Source organism: Thunnus thynnus, chromosome 13 (genome assembly GCF_963924715.1).
Source record: "Thunnus thynnus chromosome 13, fThuThy2.1, whole genome shotgun sequence".
Classification (NCBI taxonomy): Eukaryota; Metazoa; Chordata; class Actinopteri; order Scombriformes; family Scombridae; genus Thunnus; species Thunnus thynnus.
The window spans coordinates 18,798,067-18,807,638 of NC_089529.1; the positions used below are offsets into that span (position 1 = coordinate 18,798,067).

Here is a 9,572-nt window from a genome sequence, read left to right on the forward strand (position 1 = left end):
AAAGCCCCCACCTCCTCATTCCCTTACCACCTTCTCTCTCTCTCTCTCTCTCCTTCTCTCTCTCTCTCTCTCTCTCATACACACACACACACACGCCTCATTCGCCATTTCTTCCCATTCATAAAAATCTCAGCATCGCGCGTGCGCAATGCCATTCGGAGTCCTCCCCATTCATAAAAATGTAACCTCCGCATTTCAGCCCTCCCGAGTCGTTCTGCCCTCCCATTCACAAAAAAAGAGAAAAAAAGGCCGAGGCATCTGCGCAGTGCCGTCCCCTTTCCTTTCCTCTACCCTCCCATTCATAAAAACTCACTTCCCTCCCCCTCGGTGGTTGCAACATCATATCCAAAGCTCTGCGTCCACAACCGCAGTCGCCTTTTACGCACCAGCGAGTGGAGAATAGTGCTGGAGACCCGTTCTCCTTTCGTCTACCTTGCTCATATTATTCCCTAACATCTGGACTTATCTTTACTTTAACATTTGTGGAGCTACTCACTCGCTCGGACTGGACTATAGACTGCGCGCAAACGTCGTGCGCAACGAAGAGATGAGAATTTTATCCTGAAACCACAGTAAGTGATCACCTCTTGGTGTTTTCTCATCGTTAAATGTTTGTGAGTTTTTTTTGAGCTTGTGGCTGCACAAACCGACCATTCAGTTTCTTTTATTGCCTCTGCTTGACCATACCTCTCAGTTCGCTGGATCGCAGGCATGAAAACGCTCATGCAAACTCTATTTTGCAACAAGCTGTTTCCCCCCTGAGCCGTGTTTGCACTTTGAGTCAATATTTAACCACCGATTTCGTACCAAAAGCAAGGTTGAGGGCGGAGAGAAGGGGAAACGGTGTTGTCTTTATAAAGCGTTAACTTGCATGTGCCGCTTTTTTTTTTTTTTTTTTTTTTGACAGCAGATCGTATTTCAACATCTATCGCGTCGCTATTTGTGGCTTCTTTGAAAGCCACTGTCGCGTTAAAAAAGACTGCGGAACAGACACATATCTCATATGATCTCTGTCTAAATCTCCGTCCACTCTGAAGCCTGTACATGTTTTATCTCTGGCGGTTCGCTTGCGTGTCTCGTCCTCTCTCTGCAGCGACCGCCCGGTTGGCGCACCATGTCGTTCGTGTCAGGTGTTTTTGAGATTAGCCTTTTAATCTTATTCTCCCAACCTTAAACACAATATCACAATATTTCTTTAATTTGCGTCTTTTTTTGCTTCACACGAACGATAACGTCCAGCTTTACGCATCAAACTACGCACTTAACTGCGGCCGATTAAAACTACCTCCCAGCCTTCTGTCTGGTGGCACACAGTGTACCATTTTCTTTATCAAGGTTATACATATATCAAGTGCTGAATGCGTTGTTACAATGCCTATATAAACATGCTATTTGAGTATGCAGAGCGACCGCCTCCGGTTTTTATGACTCAGTCCATTCACATATTGAAGGGAGGGACGCACACACACACACACACACACACACATACACGCACGTACACATACACACACATGCATGCAATCACGCACTTGCACACGCACAGTTCCGGCTTGGAGTTCATAATGGTCGAGATTTGACGATCACAAGCGCTTGTCTCGGTGCCAGCAATGTCGCAACAGGTCTCTCGACCAGGCTTTTGCAAATCTGAGGGGAAAAAAAGAGAATAACATGAGCCGCGACGGTCAAGCAAATCTGTGTAGACACATTTAAAAAAAATAGATCATCAATCAGCAGGTTACAAACCGCAGCTCGATAATGTTTAGCTCGTTGGAAAATTCAGGTCGCCCTGAGAGAATCAGCAAAAAACATAATTTATCTCAAGGTCTCGGTAAATCGGGTTTTGCGGGGTATTTTGTAATAAGGTAACTAAACACCGCAGATATGGGTCAGCGGAAATGTCGGTTGTTCTGCGCCGTTTGTCTTCAATCATCTTTTTGTTTTCTGTAAAGTAGGTTAGGTCTTTGCCTGCCGCCGACCGCTCAGGCTCATCATGACTGGAGCGCATTGATTCATGCTTGCAACACTGAGTGCAGCCAGCAGCTTTCATTCACAAAAACCCGCAGTTCACAAAATCAGTTTCATTCACAAATTCTAAGACTGGTCTGTGTCTCTGAGCTCACACTCACTCATCTCTCTTATAACAGACATTTGTGTTTATACAGCCCACAATTTATGTAGAGAATATTGACAAAAGCGAAAATTGTGTTACTTGGTGTAAGTTAATAGCTTTGTCATTCAATACAAAGACCTCATTTCTTTTGCTTCTTGCGTTCGTTTTGGCTTTGTTGAAATCCCTTTTTTTGGCAACCTTGTCCTCTCTTTGCTCTGCCTTGTTTTGCATCTTTGAGTCTTTTGCATGCAAGCCCTGCTCTCTGGTGCTCCCTGCTCTTTACAAAGGAGGCAATGAGAGCCCAACTTCTATTGTTCTAATGTCAAAGTTAGAATGGAGGAGGTTTGAAACCCTGTTGGTATTCAGTCTAAAAATCAAGATCGGTTGGATGCTCTACATTCAGATTTTTGCAGAGAAACCGCCGGGAAAAAGATTTCTGTTAAGAGACTGCAACACTTTGGATTTTATGCTTTAATAATTGCCTTGAAGTAAACTACTAAATATGTAGGATAATATTTATCAGTTTTACGTGGTGTCTGAGATGTTGATTTGATATCTAGTGATTCCTGTAGTTCTTCGATTGTCATTGTATGATTTGTTAGTCATTTGGGGAAAGCTGTTTTAGTAGTTTAACCATGATATAAAGCCTTGGTTAGTTATCAAATCTGGCAATGCAAAACAGAAGGAAATTTGAATTATACCAAAAAGGAAAGGACATGTTAAAACCTGACCCTCCAATAAATGTTAACATGGAGTATATGACTAAATAAGCAAAGGATGTCTTCTTGTTACATCATATATAGCAAATTGAAGGTTTCTACCTTGACCCACCTTGGTTTGATTAAAGACAAATGAGGGAAGGCAGTTTGTTCATGTACTCATATTGTGTTCTTTATAGCTAACCTGCCTGTCATTCTATCTACCATTTTGTGTTATTAACTTCCTGTGAAATGAATGTCAGTTTTTCCACTGTAACCTACTTCTCATTTGCTTTGCTGTCTTTGTGGTTAAAGATAAGGCCTCTAGAGGGAAAAAAAGGCACCCTTATAAGGGTAAAAGACCAGCAGCAGATGCAGCCAGTCAAAATTGTCTCTTTTGTCTTTGCAGTTTTGCTAAATGCTGCTTTAGAGTGAAGACGTGCAAGGCACCGGCCTACACATGGAGTCCAGGGTTCCCCACCACATCCCCGGAGTGTCCTCCTCCCTCATATCCCAGCCCCTGCTGGACAGTCGAGTGCCCTACGGCCGCCTGCAGCACCCCCTCACCATCTACCCCATTGACCAGATAAAGTCCTCACATGTGGAGAACGACTACATTGACAGCCCTGCTGTCATCTCCCAGCAGCCCCCAAGCCAGAAGGCTGCGAACCGAAGAATCACCTGGCTTGGTCAGAATCAGGAGGCCTTCCTGGGGGCAAACCACAACCATCATCACAATCACCAACACCAGCACCACCAGCAGGGCAGGTGCGAGCCCCACCCTCACCAGGACACCACCACCCACCCTTGGATTTCCTTCAGTGGGAGGCCCAGCTCTATCAGCAGCAGCAGCAGCACATCGTCTGATCAGAGGCTGCTGGACCACGCTGCGCCCACCCCAACGGTGGACCACCACCCAAACCTGCATCCCCACCAGGGCCCTGTCAACACAATCACCACCCGAACTCCAGGTTGCTTCACTTCTTCTGAATCTAAAGTCCTCACCTCCTCTTCCTCTGCTTCCTCCTGCTCCTCCTCCTCTAAATCGCTGGACCTCAAGTCTGCAAAGATTCCCACAGGAGGCGTGTGCACCACTGCAGGCCAGCAGGGGTTGGCGCTGATCCCATCCTCCCCGGCCGAGAAGAAGCACCTCCATCTCTGCGAGCACTGCGGGAAGTGCCGATGCACGGAGTGTACGCTCCCCCGAACCCTACCCTCTTGCTGGGTCTGCAACCAGGAGTGCCTGTGCTCTGCTCAGAGCCTGGTGGATACAGCCACCTGCATGTGCCTGGTCAAAGGGATCTTCTACCACTGCACCGAGGACGAGGATGATGAGGGCTCCTGTGCCGACAAGCCCTGCTCGTGCTCCCAGGCCAACTGCTGTGCACGCTGGTCCTTCATGGCCGCCCTTTCTGTTGTCCTGCCTTGCCTGGTCTGCTATCTGCCAGCTACAGGCCTGGCCAAACTAGGACAGAAGTGTTACGACAATGTAAGCAGGCCCGGCTGCCGCTGCAAGAACTTGCAGAGTGGCGTGAGCATCCCTGCGTGTAAAAACGGAGGTGTTGAAGCAAAAGTAGGAACACTAGAGAAGCAGCAGCAGGGGTCATGATACTGGACCAAAATGGCTGGTTAAGGCCTTGCTAAAAAAACTGGACAGGACCACAGTATTTGCTCGCTCTCTATGGATAGGACAATCCAACACCAACCCCTTAAACTACCCCATTAATCTGCTGGAAGATGACTTATGTAAAACAAAGGTACTTAAATGGCTTCTCGACCTATGTTTGAAAGGGTGGATGATCAAAACAGGCCTGATTTGAGAGAGTTGGCTACTAGGAATAGTTAACAGGCTCTCTGAGATGTTTTTTTTTTCTTTTTGTAACAGTGACACAAGAAGAAGAGACTAGATTGTGGGACTGGTGTTTGTGTTGTTTCGGGAAGATGGCTGAAGGCACAAAGTCATTGTACCTCTCTGCTGCTCTGTATTTCTCAGCTAATTTTGTAACGGTAACTAACCAGAAGCTGGTTTGCTTATCCTCGGATAACATAGAAGTTATATGATGGAGAAAAATATCTGTACACCCCTCTCCAACCCCCCAAAAGCACAGCCCAGTGTCCCTCTGTCTGAACAAACACGAAAACAAGTGATTACCTATACTGTGGCTTTATGATAGGCCACTGCAAGAGTGAAACCACCACTTACTCAGTCACTCTCTCCACTATTATGATGATCACCATTCTCTAGTGTCGCCTTTCTTCCTCTTACAGCTTAAAGATGCTAGCTTGGAAACGATAATATTTTATCTCTACATTTTTATCTCCACGGAGGAGCTGTAAAAACAAAATACTAATGGTAATTTCCCATAACTCTAACTCTGTATTGTGTGTAAGCAGATGTACCGCAAGTAAGAGAGAGATAATCACTTTCCTGTTTTTGGGGGCGGTGAAACCCAGACATTCTAAAAGATTTTGAATGCTGTTCACCAATCACCTCAGAGGTAGTGCATGTCATGACCTGCATGCTCTAGTCTAATGGTTACCCACCGTGCTAGAAGTCGATGTGTAGTAGAGAAATGTGTAAAAAAGTACACCCAACCTTCTCAGGGACTGTTACAGTAATCCTCTCTAGAACTTGGCCTACAGCATGTTGGTTTCTAAACTGCCTAAGAGCCTGGTCTACTTCCTCTTTGCACAAAAAGGCAAAGAAACATTTAGGGGCAAAAAGGCAATAGTGAATAATTTAAAACAAGTAAGCTAAGGGAGAGACTAAATGGCCAGAAAATAAATGTTTCCGGAGGATAAGGGATGAAAGTGATAGAGAGTATAGAGGAGGAGAGAAGGCATAGCAAAGTCGTAGTTGTGTTCGTATCTAGTCAGCCTTTGTCAAAATCAAACCTGCCACTTGCACAACCTTTTTAGGAAGACGCAAACCCCTTAAAGGATGTACTAAAGCACAGTATTAACCACCTCAGCTATCTCACATTACGTTGGCGTGCACTACATTTAGTCCACACACCCCAGCCCCCCTCCCCACACACACACACACACACACACACACACATACCAGTGTCTTCATTAAATTCTATCATTATGCTGCATAGCTGCATTAGTCAGATAGTCTATCTTTTATTTTTAAAGTCTATTTTTGTGGCTTGCATGACGTTCTTAGGATTTTGCCAAAGGAAGCTAGCGTACAGTAGCATGTTTTCGCTGTCTGAGTGATCACAGTTGTTATGCACTCTTGCCAAATGGAGTTGACGGCAGTTGGTTCTTAAAGGCATGCTGCCCTTTAATACAGATGGCCTTTTCTGTTTGGCATAAAGGGATACTGTCTTTGTTGCTCCATAACACACACCTTTCTTTCATGTTAAATTCCATTAGGGCACCTAACTTTGCTCATATCTGTATTTGTCTTGTTGCACAAAACTGATATCACACACACAAAAAAGGAAAGAAAAATACACACTGTCCTTAGTCTTGAATGTATGAGGCAATATTTTCAAACCTAGCAATTCAGTCTGAGAGAAAGGTGCCAAAACTGAGAATGTTTGTGTGACTGGGCAAAGGCCTAGTACGTGTAGGAGGGCAGCAAAAATCACAAATGTTTTGACAATATATTTAGTAATAGAGCTATGCAGGTGAAATGTTAATTGCTGTAAATAGTTTCACAACATTTGTGTTCTTTAGAAGAGACTTTTAAATGTCCTTGAAAGATTGCATGGTACATTATAACTACAATTCAGTACAAAATATATAGAGAATATATTAGATATATATTTTGAGGGTAAGAAAAAAGATGTTTTTGAGGTTGTGAGAAAAAGAAAAGAGGGAGGGCGACGAGAGGAAGGTTCAGGAAGGGGTAACAAAAATGACAGGTCTTTCTATCACAAGCACTTGATTGAGAAAAGTGTGCCCGGCAATAAAAAAAATTTTAAAAAAAGAACAAAAAAACCTCCTGCTGTTTATGCTATCCATGGCGCATTAGCAGTCGAGAGGCTAAGCTAATTCCCTGGTTCCTCTCCGAGTCCTAAAGACTGTGGACTCATTGAATCCACACAGGGAACACAATCTACCCCTATCCGGATCAACCCATTTCCTGCTGTTACTGCTCAGTGTCTCAGCTCTCTCCCCTCTTTTTCTCTTTCTTGCTTTTTTTTTTTTTCCTCCTTCCTCTCTTCCCCTCTTCTTCCCTCCTTCCTCCCTGAGAAATTCCCCAACAAACACCCCTGGCCTTGATTGACAAACACAGCTGCTGTGCATAAACTTGTCATACCACAGAGACGGGAGAGAAAGACAAGTCTGTCTCTCTTTCTCTCCCTTTCTCGCTGTTTCCCCCTTTCCCGTCTTTGTTTCTCTGTGCCATCTTTTTCACAAGTGGACCTCTTTTTCAACAGTCTCTGCCTTTTATTCTTTCATCCCTCTGCTCTGTCACTGCAAGAGTAATGTTCTTGGCCTCACGTTAGCTTTATACTTTTACATGTGCTCGCTAGCCTGTTCAAGGTGTGGAATAATCACAGACGACAACTCAATGATTAAAACCATTCTTTTTTTTTTCTTTGCTACAATACTGTGACTTTTACACACCCACACCCGTTTGTGTCACTCATTTGCGGGCACTGATTTTTTTTTTTTTTTAAATTTTCAACCCAAAACAAGAGGAAAAGTCTCATACAGCTGGGTGATGCTACTCCATTCCTTTATGCCTTTGCAATGTCAATGTTGGGGATTAAGAAACGAGATCTGTGCTTTTGTTTTGTTTAGATATAACAAAAAGAAAAAAACTCTCATATAAAAGGTTCCCTTTATAGATATATTTATTTTGAAGTTCTATTTTATATAGTATTTATTTAGATGCCAACTTTTTTGTTTGTGAAGAAAGCTTATGTCGAAATGGAATGTACATTGACAATGGAAATATATATTGTTAAATATACCCAGCTGTTGTGTCGTTACTTTTGTGAGTCATTTTCAACCAAACACAACCTACACTACACACACCTACACTCATAGCATACAGAATGCCTTACCCATCAAAATGAGCTTGCACATAGAGACACATTAAGTGGGATTATGGATGAAAATATACTTCCTATGCAAAGACACATAGTTTAATTTACAGCAAAACATAAAATAAGTACCATTTGCCACCATTTAAACAGAATAGTAAGAAAAGTGACCAAAATATCGTTGATCTTAAAGTTTAAAACAAAGTAAAACACTATGTGGAAGTACATTATAGGACAGAAAATACATTTTTTACTGCTTTTAACATTACTGTAGCCACTTATATGCTTCTTATGAAGATACTTTAGTTGCTAGATGCTGATAAATTTAACTATTAGTCATTCTATGAAAGAACTTTTATGGGTTTCAGTTGTTTTACATCAACACTTCTACTTCCTGAGGTCCCTGCTTCCTGTGTTTGAATAGACGGCTCTCTATAAAACACTGGTAGGGCAGTGAAGGCCAAATAAAGCCGCTTGAACTTACACTGAAAGAAAACATTGCATAAGTAACAGGAAATAATTCACAGACTTCCTCTGGACGATGTAACATGAGAGACAAATCAGTCAGATAGTCACTTCATATTAGAGCTGCTGTGTTTGCGTTTGTGTGTGTGTGTGTGTGTGTGTGTGTGTGTGTGTGTGTGTTTGACTCGGGTTTAACTGACTTTTCTCTAGTTTATAGGGGTGGTCTGTTATAATCTGGATGTGTAACATTCCTTTCTCTCCCAAGCACCTCCTTACGAAGCTGGAGCGCACACAAAATCTTCCTGTCACACACATACACACACACACACACACACACACACACTGTCGTCACTCCCCACCCCCCAGCCCACCTGTGCTAACTGTTATCCCGAGGCGTTCTTCCTCCCCTCATGCCCCCACCTCCTTCCTCTCTGCGCTTGTTTCCTGGGTGTTTACCTGAGAGCACCTGGGACAGTGTGTGTGTGTGTGTGTGTGTATGTGTGTGTGTGTGTGTGAGAGAGAGAGAGAGAGAGAGAGAGAGAGAGAGAGAGGGAGAGAGGGGGAGAGAAAGGTAGAGAAGAGACAGCAAGAAAGAAAAGGGATGACAGAAGAGAAGAGGAGAGGAGAGAAGAGAAGAGAAGAGAAGAGAAGAGAAGAGAAGAGAAGAGAAGAGAAGAGAAGAGAAGAGAAGAGAAGAGAAGAGAAGAGAAGAGAAGAGGTTGGCCAGGCTTTCCACCATCACATAAAGAACAAGTTTCCGCTGCAGAAGCCCTGCAGGCGCTGCTGTGTCTGCTCCAACAGGTGAGATCAGAGACCAACCTGCCTGTTTACCTGCCGGTCTGTCAGCACCCACCTGGGACAGCACACACACACACGCACACACACACACACACACATGCACACACATACACACACGCACACAAACACCTGCATTTGACTTCCTCCACACCTACATTGTCATTTCCACCCCACCGGGCCACATACATATCATCAACACAGGAAGCTTCAGCACAGGCAGGTGAAGAAGAAACCGTTTATTATAAGCTACATTATGGCAGGTTGGATTCACTGAGGAACCAGTGTTGGGTCAAAAAGTGTGTATGCAAATAATTATTGTGGTTTGGCCTGCTGGGTTTACCACAACAGACAATGCAGCAATCTACAGGAAAAAGGGTTTTAAAAACTCCTTTTGCACATGTTTAGTGTGTGTGTGTGTGTTTTTTTTCCTGCAGAATTTGCTTAGTAGTGTGTGTGTGTGTGTGTGTGCTGCTGCTGCATGTTTGTATTCTGCTT

The 9,572-nt window shown here is 43.8% G+C and overlaps 1 protein-coding gene across 1 annotated transcript; it reads left to right on the forward strand.

Moving 5' to 3' along the window:
- Positions 1-313: 313 nt before the first annotated feature.
- Positions 314-7,741, forward strand: spry4 (sprouty homolog 4 (Drosophila)). Its single transcript, XM_067608485.1, has 2 exons — positions 314-572; positions 3,218-7,741. Exon 2 carries the CDS (start codon positions 3,269-3,271, stop codon positions 4,415-4,417), a length of 1,149 nt encoding a protein of 382 aa, XP_067464586.1. The 5' UTR covers positions 314-572; positions 3,218-3,268; the 3' UTR covers positions 4,418-7,741.
- The last annotated feature ends 1,831 nt before the right edge of the window (positions 7,742-9,572 follow it).